This window comes from Bombina bombina, chromosome 1 (genome assembly GCF_027579735.1).
Source record: "Bombina bombina isolate aBomBom1 chromosome 1, aBomBom1.pri, whole genome shotgun sequence".
Lineage (NCBI taxonomy): Eukaryota > Metazoa > Chordata > Amphibia > Anura > Bombinatoridae > Bombina > Bombina bombina.
The window spans coordinates 1,387,504,264-1,387,519,199 of NC_069499.1; the positions used below are offsets into that span (position 1 = coordinate 1,387,504,264).

The 14,936-nt window shown below is 38.8% G+C and overlaps 1 protein-coding gene across 4 annotated transcripts in view; it reads right to left on the bottom strand.

Annotated features, from left to right (window-relative positions):
• Nucleotides 1–14,936, bottom strand: part of ARHGEF2 (Rho/Rac guanine nucleotide exchange factor 2) — a 918,648-nt gene that overhangs the window by 40,218 nt on the left and 863,494 nt on the right. For all 4 annotated transcript variants that reach the window (XM_053704543.1, XM_053704550.1, XM_053704538.1 and 1 more), the window contains 6 exons: nt 12,482–12,591; nt 11,446–11,589; nt 11,089–11,339; nt 10,187–10,312; nt 5,768–5,885; nt 801–1,049 (listed from right to left, as the gene is read on the bottom strand). In XM_053704543.1, the coding sequence (XP_053560518.1) occupies nt 801–1,049; nt 5,768–5,885; nt 10,187–10,312; nt 11,089–11,339; nt 11,446–11,589; nt 12,482–12,591 (998 nt within the window). The remainder of the gene's footprint in view (nt 1–800; nt 1,050–5,767; nt 5,886–10,186; nt 10,313–11,088; nt 11,340–11,445; nt 11,590–12,481; nt 12,592–14,936) is intronic.

The window sequence follows — 14,936 nt, forward strand, 5'->3', positions numbered from 1 at the left end:
ATAGGTACAAATCCCTAAATCCAGAATTATTCTGAAATTCAGACTTTCATTAATAGTTTTTAAAAAAAAAATTACTAAAAGTGACAATTTTTCCTGCCTTTAAGTCACAATCTTCTTTGCCTGTGGATTTGGGTTCTAAAATGGAAATAATAGTCTATATTTATCTATTAGCATTCTGATTACAATACTGTAATATCTGATGTATACAAAAATGATCTAAAACTACATTTAGGTTGAGTGTATAATCGGTATAATGACATGTAAATATTGCCTAAATGACATGAGATTGTTCTTTACACTTGGTCCCATCTCCTCTCCAAGCTGTCCCATTCTACAGATGCAAACGTACAAATATTTCTAAATTTAGTGTAACTATATGAGAGCGCCGCTTGTGCTTATATACAAGTGTATACGTGATATTGCCTATATTATAATAAGCAGCTGTTATATACAAAACAAAAAAACACTCTAACAGCGCTGTTAGTGTGTTTTGATGTTTCTAAATTTAGACCTTTTCTGGTCTCAAGCAGTTTGGATAAATTGTTTTGTATCTGTACTTACAAATTCTGCAGCCTCCAGTCTGGCCCCCACCCCATCGCCCAGTTCAGTGTGGTTTTTGGCTAGTTTTAAGAGTTTAAGCTCTTTTTTTATTTTTAGCAACCAAACTGTGACTCACTGACTAGGAAAAACTTGACCTGTTCTGTAAACATTTTGTATATTAGTGTGTCGTAGTCAGAATGACACACTCTGGTAAGTCACCTTAACACTAGGATAGGTACAGTTGTCTACTTAAGTTTTACCTTTAAAGCGTCCTGCTGATGTCTTCCACAGCAGGGTTCCATCATGAATGAGCTTCCTCCGTAGCATCTCTTCTTTGCCAAAGCACCATTTGCCGAGCACATTTGCTGTGGATTTACTGTCCACTTTCTGGTAGATTTCCTGCAGACGCAGGTTCTTTTCACAGTTGTAAACCTCCTGGTCTATGGATGTGATGAGCTCTTTGATAAGAGACAGGGCTGTAGCTAAGTCTTGATACTCCTCTTCATCACCTGAGAAGGTGGCATAACATTTTCTAATTTAATATCCACAAAACATTTGGGAGAACATTCTACAGTCATCTTCAGTTACATTCCATCTGATATTGCTATGAAAATCCAGAGTGCATTCAGACAAACACATTGATTAACACGGAAGATAGTAATAAGTAATTATGGCCTAGATTTAGAGTTGGGCGGTAGCCGTGAAAACCAGCGTTAGAGGCTCCTAACGCTGGTTTTGAGCTACCGCCGGTATTTGGAGTCAGTCAGGAAAGGGTCTAACGCTCACTTTCCAGCCGCGACTTTTCCATACCGCAGATCCCCTTACGTCATTTGCGTATCCTATCTTTTCAATGGGATCTTTCTAACTCCGGTATTTAGAGTCGTGTCTGAAGTGAGCGTTAGAAATCTAACGACAAAACTCCAGCCGCAGAAAAAAGTCAGTAGTTAAGAGCTTTCTGTTCTAATGCCGGTTTATAAAGCTCTTAACTACTGTGCTCTAAAGTACACTAACACCCATAAACTACCTATGTACCCCTAAACCGAGGTCCCCCCACATCGCCGCCACTCGATTAAATTTTTTTAACCCTTAATCTGCCGACCGCCACCTACGTTATACTTATGTACCCCTAATCTGCTGCCACTAACACCGCCGACCCCTATATTATATTTATTAACCCCTAATCTGCCCCCCACAACGTCGCCTCCACCTGCCTACACTTATTAACCCCTAATCTGCCGTCCGCACGCCGCCGCCAGCTACATTATAGCTATGTACCCCTAATCTGCTGCCCCTAACACCGCCGACCCCTATATTATATTTATTAACCCCTAATCTGCCCCCCACAACGTCGCCTCCACCTGCCTACACTTATTAACCCCTAATCTGCCGTCCGCACGCCGCCGCCAGCTACATTATAGCTATGTACCCCTAATCTGCTGCCCCTAACACCGCCGACCCCTATATTATATTTATTAACCCCTAATCTGCCCCCCACAACGTCGCCTCCACCCGCCTACCCTTATTAACCCCTAATCTGCCGAGCGGACCGCACCGCTATTATAATAAAGTTATTAACCCCTAATCCGCCTCACTCCCGCCTCAATAACCCTATAAGAAATAGTATTAACCCCTAATCTGCCCTCCCTAACATCGCCGACACCTAACTTCAAGTATTAACCCCTAATCTGCCGATCGGAGCTCACCGCTACTCTAATAAATTTTTTAACCCCTAAAGCTAATATTAACCCTAACCCTAACACCCCCCTAAGTTAAATATAATTTTATTCTAACTAAATATATTAACTCTTATTAAATAAATTATTCCTATTTAAATCTAAATACTTACCTGTAAAATAAACCCTAATATAGCTACAATATTACTTATAATTATATTATAGCTATTTTAGGATTAATATTTATTTTACAGGCAACTTTGTATTTATTTTAACCAGGTACAATAGCTATTAAATAGTTAAGAACTATTTAATAGCTAAAATAGTTAAAATAATTACAAAATTACCTGTAAAATAAATCCTAACCTAAGTTACAATTAAACCTAACACTACACTATCAATAAATTATTTAAATACAATATCTACAATTATCTACAATTAAACCTAACACTACACTATCAATAAATTAATTAAATACAATACCTACAAATAACTACAATTAAATAAACTAACTAAAGTACAAAAAATAAAAAAGAACTAAGTTACAAAAAATAAAAAAATATTTACAAACATTAGAAAAATATTACAACAATTTTAAACTAATTACACCTACTCTAAGCCCCTTAATAAAATAACAAAGCCCCCCAAAATAAAAAATGCCCTACCCTATTCTAAATTAAAAAAGTTCAAAGCTCTTTTACCTTACCAGCCCTGAACAGGGCCCTTTGCGGGGCATGCCCCAAAGAATTCAGCTCTTTTGCCTGTAAAAAAAACACATACAATACCCCCCCCCAACATTACAACCCACCACCCACATACCTCTAATCTAACCCAAACCCCCCTTAAATAAACCTAACACTAAGGCCCTGAAGATCTTCCTACCTTATCGTCACCATACCAGGTTCACCGATCGGTCCTTGGAAGTCTTGATCCAAGCCCAAGCGGGGGGCTGAAGAGTGACGTCCATCCTCGGGCTGAAGTCTGGATCCAAGCGGCGGCTGAAGAAATCCATCATCGGGCTGAAGTCGGAAGTCCATCATCGGGATGAAGTCTTCTATCAAGCCGCATCTTCAATCTTCTTTCTTCTGGAGCGGAGCGGAGCCATCTTCTTCCAAGCCGACGCGGAACATCCTCTTCAACCGACGCCTACTCGCCGAATGACGGTTCCTTTAAATGACGTCATCCAAGATGGCGTCCCTCGAATTCCGATTGGCTGATAGGATTCTATCAGCCAATCGGAATTAAGGTAGGAATATTCTGATTGGCTGATGGAATCAGCCAATCAGAGTCAAGTTCAATCCGATTGGCTGATCCAATCAGCCAATCAGATTGAGCTCGCATTCTATTGGCTGTTCCGATCAGCCAATAGAATGCAAGCTCAATCTGATTGGCTGATTGGATCAGCCAATCGGATTGAACTTGATTCTGATTGGCTGATTCCATCAGCCAATCAGAATATTCCTACCTTAATTCCGATTGGCTGATAGAATCCTATCAGCCAATCGGAATTCGAAGGACGCCATCTTGGATGACGTCATTTAAAGGAACCGTCATTCGGCGAGTAGGCGTCGGTTGAAGAGGGTGTTCCGCGTCGGCTTGGAAGAAGATGGCTCCGCTCCGCTCCAGAAGAAAGAAGATTGAAGATGCGGCTTGATAGAAGACTTCATCCCGATGATGGACTTCCGACTTCAGCCCGATGATGGATTTCTTCAGCCGCCGCTTGGATCCAGACTTCAGCCCGAGGATGGACGTCACTCTTCAGCCCCCCGCTTGGGCTTGGATCAAGACTTCCGAGGACCGATCGGTGAACCTGGTATGGTGAAGATAAGGTAGGAAGATCTTCAGGGGCTTAGTGTTAGGTTTATTTAAGGGGGGTTTGGGTTAGATTAGGGGTATATGGGTGGTGGGTTGTAATGTTGGGGGGGTATTGTATGTGTTTTTTTTACAGGCAAAAGAGCTGAATTCTTTGGGGCATGCCCCGCAAAGGGCCCTGTTCAGGGCTGGTAAGGTAAAAGAGTTTTGAACTTTTTTAATTTAGAATAGGGTAGGGCATTTTTTATTTTGGGGGGCTTTGTTATTTTATTAGGGGGCTTAGAGTAGGTGTAATTAGTTTAAAATTGTTGTAATATTTTTCTAATGTTTGTAAATATTTTTTTATTTTTTGTAACTTAGTTCTTTTTTATTTTTTGTACTTTAGTTAGTTTATTTAATTGTAGTTATTTGTAGGTATTGTATTTAAATAATTTATTGATAGTGTAGTGTTAGGTTTAATTGTAGATAATTGTAGATATTGTATTTAACTAATTTATTGATAGTGTAGTGTTAGGTTTAATTGTAACTTAGGTTAGGATTTATTTTACAGGTAATTTTGTAATTATTTTAACTATTTTAGCTATTAAATAGTTCTTAACTATTTAATAGCTATTGTACCTGGTTAAAATAAATACAAAGTTGCCTGTAAAATAAATATTAATCCTAAAATAGCTATAATATAATTATAATTTATATTGTAGCTATATTAGGGTTTATTTTACAGGTAAGTATTTAGATTTAAATAGGAATAATTTATTTAATAAGAGTTAATTTATTTCGTTAGAATAAAATTATATTTAACTTAGGGGGGTGTTAGGGTTAGGGTTAAAATTAGCTTTAAGGGTTAAAAAATTTATTAGAGTAGCGGTGAGCTCCGATCGGCAGATTAGGGGTTAATACTTGAAGTTAGGTGTCGGCGATGTTAAGGAGGGCAGATTAGGGGTTAATACTATTTATTATAGGGTTATTGAGGCGGGAGTGAGGCAGATTAGGGGTTAATAACTTTATTATAATAGCGGTGCGGTCCGCTCGGCAGATTAGGGGTTAATAAGTGTAGGCAGGTGGAGGCGACGTTGTGGGGGGCAGATTAGGGGTTGATTAATATAATATAGGGGTCGGCGGTGTTAGGGGCAGCAGATTAGGGGTACATAGGGATAATGTAAGTAGCAGCGGTTTACGGAGCGGCAGATTAGGGGTTAAAAATAATATGCAGGGGTCAGCGATAGCGGGGGAGGCAGATTAGGGGTTAATAAGTGTAAGGTTAGGGGTGTTTAGACTCGGGGTACATGTTAGAGTGTTAGGTGTAGACGTAGGAAGTGTTTCCCCATTGAAAACAATGGGGCTGCGTTAGGAGCTGAACGCGGCTTTTTTGCAGGTGTTAGGTTTTTTTTCAGCTCAAATGGCCCCATTGTTTTCTATTGGGGAATCGTGCACGAGCACGTTTTTGAAGCTGGCCGCTTCCGTAAGCACCGCTGGTATCTAGAGTTGCAGTGGCGTTAAATTATGCTCTACGCTCCCTTTTTGGAGCCTAACGCACTGAAAAGCCAGCCCTTCTGTGAACTCTAAATACCAGCGGTATTTAAAAGGTGCGGGGGGAAAAAAGCACGCATAGCTAACGCACCCCTTTGGCCGCAGAACTCTAAATCTAGGCGTATGTCCCCTGAGCTTTAGCTTAGATAACTCTACTATAGAAAACATTCTTCCTACTACATGTAACTCACATAGCCCAGTAGTGCACTCACCTTTTGAGTTCTGCAATATGCGATCAATGAGGACTGGATATTTTGTAATTCTCTGTGTAACAAGGAGGATACACTCCTGCACTCCATGTCTGCGCAGTAAGGTGGACCGAGTCATCTTCTATGATATTAAAGAAGACCAAAGTAATACCACAAGAAAAAGTTCAGATAAGTGGGACATACGCATGGAATCAGTATATCATAACTGAACAAATAGCATGGTATTTAGCATTGTATCTATTGAGTAATTGGGAAAAAGCAGGTTATTTGCTGAGGACTAAACTTGGAGAACAGGACAAAATCAACGTAAAATTACTCATCAGCACAAGGTGCACGGTTTCACTCTGCTCTCTGTTCTTATAGCAGTGTCTTATCTAGAAAGAGGGTGGGGCCGCATTCCAATGAGAGGAACTGTGTGAGAATCTTTATTTGTTATGAGAAAAATTCTTATTAAAACTAACTAAATTGCTACAAAATAATATAATTGACATAACATGTAGACATGCCTACTACACTATCAGTTTTAATTTTTATATTTGCTTTGAGGCAACATCGTAGAGATGTTGTGTGGTTCTCTGTAATGACGCTGCATATAGCTGTGATACTACTGTCCTCCCTTGTACGCCAATATTAATACCTTATTTGAAACCTGAAGATAAATAATATGTGTTTAGTTTAAAGGCACAGTATAATACAAAATTGATATTGTTTAAAAAGATAGATAATGCCTTTACTAACCATTCCCTAGCTTGCACAACCAACTTTGTTTAATTGATATACTTTATAACAAATAAGACAGTCTTTTATCACATGCTTTTTTATTAGCTTTTCACAAGACACTGCTATTTCATGTGTACCATATATATATAACATTGTGCTCACTCCCGTGGAGTTGTGAAGGACACAGCACTAATTGGCTAAAATGAATATCAATAGATAATAAATACATAACCCTGAGATAAGGTTGCTGTCTGCAGAGACTTAGATACAAGGTAATCACAGAGGTGAAAAGTATATTTATTAAACCATGTTGGTTGAGCAAAACTGGGGAATGGTAATAAAGGGATTACCCATCTTTTTAAACAATAAACATTTTGGAGTAGACTGTCCCTTTAATAACAGCCTTGCTTGGTAAGCTGACTACTGATTTATGTTACTGCAATAGGCTCAGAATAAACACTGTTATTATTATTATACTACATTCCATGTCACATTTACTTTTTTCAGTAGTATTGTGTGCCCTAAGTTGCGCTGACAAGCACCAGGACAGAACAGACACAAAACACAAACGTTTCTTTCATCATTCAGAGTATAAAGTTTTAAAGAAGTTTCCAAGCCACTTCTATTTTTAAATTTGATTTTTTTCTCATGTTATTATGTATTGAAGAGATATCTAGATAGGTAGTGTGCACATGTCTGGAGCACTTCATGACAGGAAATAGTGCTGCCATATAGTGCTCTTGCTAATGTATACCATTCTTACAAAACTGCTGCCATATAGTGCAGCAGACACGTGCATACTCCTAAGCTTAACCTTCATGATTTTCAACCAAGGATACAAAGAAAATGAAGAAAATGCGATAAAAGAAGTAAATTGGTAATTAAAATTGTATGCTCTGAGTCATGAAAGGTTATGAGCTATTTGTAAAACACTTAAAGGGACAGTCTACCCAAAAATTGTTATTGTTTAAAAAGATAGATTATGCCTTTACTACCCATTTCCCAGCTTTGCACAACCAACATTGTTAGATTAATATACTTTATAACATTTAAACCTCTACATTTCTGCCAGTTTCAAAGGCTCTATTGACAGCCTCTTAAAATCACATGCTTTTGTATTTGCTTTTCACAACAGGAGACTGATAGTTCATGTGGGCCATATAGATAACCATGGCCTAGATTTAGAGTTTGGCGGTAGCCGTCAAAAGCAGCGTTAAGGGGTCCTAACGCTGCTTTTTACCGCCCGCTGGTATTTAAAGTCATGTAGGTAAAGGTCTACCGCTCACTTTTCTTCCGCGACTTTTGGCTACCGCAGATCCCCTTACGTCAATTGCGTATCCTATCTTTTCTATGGGATTTGCCTAACGCCGGTATTATGAGTCTTGGAAGAAGTGAGCGGTAGACCCTCTACCGACAAGACTCCTACCGCCAAAAAAAGTCAGTAGTAAAGAGCTTTATGGGCTAACTCGGGAACATAAAGCTTTTAACTACTGTGCTATAAAGTACACTAACACCCATAAACTACCTATGTACCCCTAAACCGAGGCCCCCCCACATCACAAACACTATAATAAATATTTTTAACCCCTAATCTGCCGACCGGACACCTCTGCCACCTACATTATCCCTATGAACCCCTAATCTGCTGCCCCTAACATCGCTGACACCTACATTATATTTATTAACCCCTAATCTGCCCCCCCAACGTCGCCGACACCTAACTACAAATATTAACCCCTAATCTGCCGACATCGCTGCCACTATAAAAAATGTATTAACCCCTAAACCGCTGCACTCCCGCCTCGCAAACACTATAAATTTTATTAACCCCTAATCTGCCCTCCCTAACATCGTCGCCACCTACCTACAATTATTAACCCTTAATCTCCCGCCCTCAACGTCGCTGCTACTATATTAAATGTATTAACCCCTAAACCTAAGTCTAACCCTAACACCCCCCTAAGTTAAATATCATTTAAATAAAACAAAATAATATTCCTATAATTAAATAAATTAATCCTATTTAAAACTAAATACTTACCTGTAAAATAAACCCTAATATAGCTACAATATAACTAATAGTTACATTGTAGCTATTTTAGGATTTATATTTATTTTACAGGCAACTTTGTATTTATTTTAACCAGGTACAATAGCTATTAAATAGTTAACTATTTAATAGCTACCTAGTTAGAATAATTACAAAATTACCTGTAAAATAAATCCTAACCTAAGTTACAATTAAACCTAACACTACACTATCATAAAATTAATTAAATAAATTAACTACAATTACCTACAATTACATTTAATTAAATAAAATAAACTTTAGTACAAAAAAAAATAAACACTAAATTACAGAAAATAAATAAAAAATTACAAGAAGTTTAAACTAATTACACCTAATCTAAGCCCCCTAATAAAATAATAAAGCCCCCCAAAATAAAAAAATGCCCTACCCTATTCTAAATTACAAAGTAATCAGCTCTTTTAATAATAATAATAATAATATAATGCAGGGGTCGGTGATGTTGGTGTCGGCAGATTAGGGGTTAATAAGTGTAAGGTTAGGGGTGTTTAGACTCAGGGTTCATGTTAGGGTGTTAGGTGTAGACTTAGAAAGTGTTTCCCCATAGGAAACAATGGGGCTGCGTTAGGAGCTGAACGCTGCTTTTTTGCAGGTGTTAGGTTTTTTTTCAGCCAGCTCAGCCCCATTGTATCCTATGGGGATATCGTGCACGAGCACGTTTTTCCAGCTTACCGCTACCGTAAGCAACGCTGGTATTGAGGGTTGAAGTGGCGCTAAATTATGCTCAACGCTCACTTTTCTGAGCCTAATGCAGCCATTCAGACAACTCTAAATACCAGTGTTGGCTTAAGGGTGCGCTGGAAAAAAAGTAGCGTTAGCTACGCGGGTCTTTACCGACAAAACTCTAAATCTAGGCAAATGTGTTCACGCCCGGGAAGTTATTTAAGAGTTAGCACAATACAGTACTAAATGCAACTCAATAGATTTTAAATAGTCACAGTCATGTGATCAGGGGGGCTGTCAGATGATGCTTAGATACAAGGTTATCACAGAGGTAAAAAGTGTATTTATATAACAGTGTTGGTTATGTAAAACTGGGGAATGGGTAATAAAAGGATTATGTAACTTTTAAAACAATAAAAATTCTATTGTAGACTGTCCCTTTAAAGAGACAGTAGACTAAAAATTTTACTTTCATGATTCAGATAGAGCATGCAATTTTAAACAACATTTCAATTTACTTCTGTCATCAAATATACTTTGTTCTCTTGGTATCTTTTATTGAAGGGTAAAACTAGGTAGGCTCAGGAGTGTGCACGTGTCTTCCATGGCAATATTATTTGTCGATTTGTTATACAATGTTGCAAAACACTGCTGCCATAGAGTACTAAAGACACGTGCACACTCTTATGAGCCTATATGTGCCATTTAGTTCTCTTGCATAACTGCTGCCATATAGTGCTCCAGACATGTGCACGCGGCTGACCTTAAGTTTCTGCTTTTCAACAAAAGATACCAAGAGAACAAAGAAAATATGATAATAGAAGTAAATTAGAAAGTTGTTGCATGCTCTATCTGAAACATGAAAGAAAAAAAAATTGTGTTTTACGTCCCTTTAAAGGGGAGAACATTTTATGGTACACTGTCCCTTTAAATAGGTATCAAAGACTCACCCGGATCATTTGCTGGAATTTTTTGTCCCTGGAGAAAAGCTCTTTGTAGAGTTTCATGGCTTTGTGATGCTGACTGCAGAACTCAAAATAAGCTTTTTTCAAGTGTTCAGCATTTGAACCAGAGAACTGCAGGAAAGAAAATGAATACTGAAATACAATCGCTACACACTGTCTCACAATCAGATATCACAAACAATATGTGGAAATCCGTAGCATAGCTGGATATTGTTGATTGTGTAATTGTTCAGTTTAATTTGTAGATATATTTTATTTCTACTCTGAGAATTGGAACATAATTTGCAAGACAAAGGTTAGAAATATGTTAGATTACAAGTATGATAAAAGGTTGTGCGATGTGCAGTGTGCTACAGTAGAGACCCAACGTGCAAACTATAGAACTCCAGGATAGACTGGCACTGAAATGTACTTGCTGTTAAAAAATAAATACCAAGGATGGCACTGTTTACTCAACCACTGGACTGATTGTGGAGCGTACACTGAATCTGATTGGTGCAAACACTTTGTGCATGTTTGATTGGAAACCAGATGTGCACCAATCAGAATCAATTCTCCAATATCAATACCTCTTGTACACCACATTGTCAATCTCAGAGTAAAAAAACAAACAAAAAAAAACAACTATTACATTTACATATTCTGGGGCTAAATAGTTTGATAGAATTTCCCTTCAATTAGCTGCATCTACACTAGATAGATGTAAGTGCTGACCAGGGCCATTTGTTTTACAGTCAGGTTAGTTGTGTTCCGTAAGGGTAGCATATTTTTGGGTTATTTCAGACTTATTCCTAAAGATTCTTATAAACAGAGCTTTACTTCTCATTGTCGAGTATTAAGATTCCAACCTATTACTTACTGAACATTTTTTCACTATGAAGTCATACCTGGTTGATGAGAATGTCCCCAAGTTTATTGATGACAAAGTTCTTGTTACTGTCGGACGCCAGTGAGTCTTTACGCCTCTCAAGGAGCTGAATGAGAAAGCGAACATGAATATCACTGAGCTCATCTACAGAAGGGAACATATTCTGCACCAAAGCAGGATCCATTTGAAGGTCTTCCAGCATCCCCTTCCGGAACATGTTTGTCATAATCTTCAGGGTGCGCACATGGTGAACCTCTGTCTGGATCAGTTCTTGGAAAAGGAAAGCAAGATAGACTCAATAACTGTTAGCAGTATGGGGGACTAACTGGCTGTTAAAGAGTTATAACGCATGAAGTTGCCACAGGTCGCCACTCACCATATATCACATCCTGGCGTTTCATCACATCCTTCTTGTGTTGCTGGAGATAATTGTTATCCACAGCCAGACTCCATGAATCTGCCTCAAACTCCTTCTCATCATTTGCAAAATCGCTCATCAGCTGATTGTAGACCTCAGATCCTAATTAAAAAAAAATCAGCTTGATTGAGTTCACTCTCTCGTCTACTCCTTGTGTTATTTGTGTACAATCCCCCAAACCAGCTATTATAAATTGTGCACCCGCTCCTGTATTATGTGTGTGTGATCTATCCGTTAGTGTCTGCACATTTAGCCAGACCAGTTTCTCCCTTTTGTCTGTGCATGCTCTTGTCCAGTATGCCTGCCCTGTACTCTGCACCAGACATTCTACAGTAAAAACATTTAATGACAGCATTTTATATTTTTTTTTGTTCTCCTGTGTCACCTTAGATTAGGATACAGCTGGCGAGCAAATAAGAATCAGTCACTGGTGATATCTTTACCTGGGGCAGTATGGGAGTGCTACAGGGCTGCTACTTTCACTATGTGTTAAAAAACCTTATTAAAGAATTAAACTCATGTTTTATTTTTCTTACAAATGACAATAAAGGGACATTCCATGGAATATGTACGCACACACACTGTATACATATAATCACTAGAATGTCCCTTTATTTGTTATACGTGTGTATTCCCCTATATTATGCATATATTGTCTCTCCCAGTCCAACTGTCCAGTATTATGAGAGTCCAGTTTCCCAGCCCAGCTCTATTTCAGTATTTGGTTTTATCTCAGACATTCAGATCTCCTCTTTTTTTATTCATAACAAAATTAACATCATGAAATACAAGGAGTGAAATGAAAAGGTGAATACATGTTCTTTGTAGTCCGTTGCAGATCTCCTCTTTAGTAAGTCTTAGTCTATCACAGGTTACCTTTGTATCTCACTATTCAGCTCAGCAGTATTACACGTATGATCTCAGGTCACCTCTAGTGCCACTCACATGCCTGGTAACTCATCTTATGTCACTCTAGCACACCTCTTGCTCCTACCTTCATCAATTAGTGACTCCACAGATAACGTTCTGTTTCTCATATTCAGAGAGTCAGTAGACTGAGAGAGGATCCTGCGAATTCCCAGAGGGCTTTCATCATTTAGGTTCCTGCAAGACAATTCAAGGATCAGACAAGGCTCACTGCTGTGACTGGCCCATCTCAGCCAGAGAAACAGGAATACTGCATTGTACAGTACCTTTAAAGGGACAGTTTACCCTTTTCTCCCCTTTAATTTGTTCCGAATTATTCATTTTACCTGCTAAAGTGTATTCAATTGTTTACAAATAGCTCCTTTAATATCAACAACTGAAATAGCTGCTTTTGCCTGTGGTATCCCTAACTATACTAAAAACAAAATTTATGCTTACCTGATAAATTTCTTTCTCTTGTGGTGTATCCAGTCCACGGGTTCATCCATTACTTGTGGGATATTCTCCTTCCCAACAGGAAGTTGCAAGAGGACACCCACAGCAGAGCTGTCTATATAGCTCCTCCCCTAACTGCCACTCCCAGTCATTCGACCGAAGACAAGCAAGAAAAAGGAGAAACTATAGGGTGCAGTGGTGACTGTAGTTTAAAAATAAAAAACACCTGCCTTAAAGTGACAGGGCGGGCCGTGGACTGGATACACCACAAGAGAAAGAAATTTATCAGGTAAGCATAAATTTAGTTTTCTCTTGTAAGGTGTATCCAGTCAACGGGTTCATCCATTACTTGTGGGATACCAATACAAAAGCTTTAGGACACGGATGAAGGGAGGGACAAGGCAGGAACTTAAACGGAAGGCACCACTGCCTGCAAGACCTTTCTCCCAAAAATAGCCTCCGAGGAAGCAAAAGTATCAAATTTGTAGAATTTAGAAAAAGTATGAAGCGAAGACCAAGTCGCCGCCTTACAAATCTGTTCAACAGAGGCCTCATTTTTAAAAGCCCATGAGGAAGCTACCGCTCTAGTGGAATGAGCTGTAATTCTTTCAGGAGGCTGTTGGCCAGCAGTCTCATAAGCTAAACGGATTATGCTTCTCAGCCAAAAAGAAAGAGAAGATGCCGAAGCCTTTTGGCCTCTCCTCTGTCCAGAGTAGACAACAAACAATGCAGATGTTTGACGAAAATCCTTAGTAGCTTGTAAATAAAACTTTAAAGCTCAAACCACGTCAAGATTGTGTAATAGACGTTCCTTCTTTGAAGAAGGATTAGGACACAGTGACGGAACAACAATCTCCTGATTGATATTCTTATTAGATACCACCTTAGGAAGAAACCCAGGTTTGGTACGCAAAACTACCTTATCTGCATGGAAGATCAGATAAGGGGAATCCCACTGTAAGGCAGATAACTCTGAAACTCTTCGAGCCGAAGAGATAGCTACCAAAAACAACTTTCCAAGATAAAAGCTTGATATCTATGCAATGCAGAGGTTCAAACGGAACCCCTTGAAGAACTTTAAGAACCAAATTTAAACTCCATGGCGGAGCAACAGGTTTAAACACAGGCTTGATTCTAACTAAAGCCTGACAAAACGCCTGAACGTCTGGAACATCTGCCAGACGCTTGTGCAGAAGAATAGACAGAGCAGAAATCTGTCCCTTTAAGGAACTACCTGACAATCCCTTCTCCAATCCTTCTTGGAGAAAGGATAATATCCTAGGAATCCTGACTTTACTCCATGAGTAACCCTTGGATTCACACCAATGAAGATATTTACACCATATCTTATGATAGATTTTCCTGGTGACAGGCTTTCGAACCTGAATTAAAGGGACAGTCAAGTCCAAAAAAAACTTTCATGTTTCAAATAGGGCATGTAATTTTAAACAACTTTCCAATTTACTTTTATCACCAATTTTTCTTTGTTCTTTTGGTATTCTTACTTGAAAGCTCGTCCTAGGAAGGCTCATATGATAATTTCTAAGCCCTTGAAGGCCGCCTCTAATCACATGCTTTGTATTTGCTTTTCACAGCAGGGGAGAGCTAGTTCAGGTAAACCCTATAGATAACATTGTAAGCATGCACGTGGATTGTGGCAGACACTGCACTAATTGGCTAAAATGAAAGTCAATAGATAATAAATAAAATGTCATGTGATCAAGGGTTTGTCAGAAGATGCTTAGATACAAGTTAATCACAGAGGTAAAAAGTGTATTATTATAACTGTGTTAGTTATGCAAAACTGGGGAATGAGTAATAAAGGGATTATCTATCTTTTAAAACAACAAAAATTCTGGTGTTAACTGTCCCTTTAAGGTATGAATGACCGACTCGGAGAAACCACGTCAGCCGCAGAGAAATTAGATTTGGATGTTTGAATGGACCTTGGAGTAGAAAGTCCTGCCTCAGCGGCAGAGTCCATGGTGGAAAGGATGACATGTCCACCAGATCTGCATACCAAGTCCTGCATGGCCACGCAGGTGCTATCAAAATCACAGAAGCTCTCTCCTGCTTGATCTTGGCAA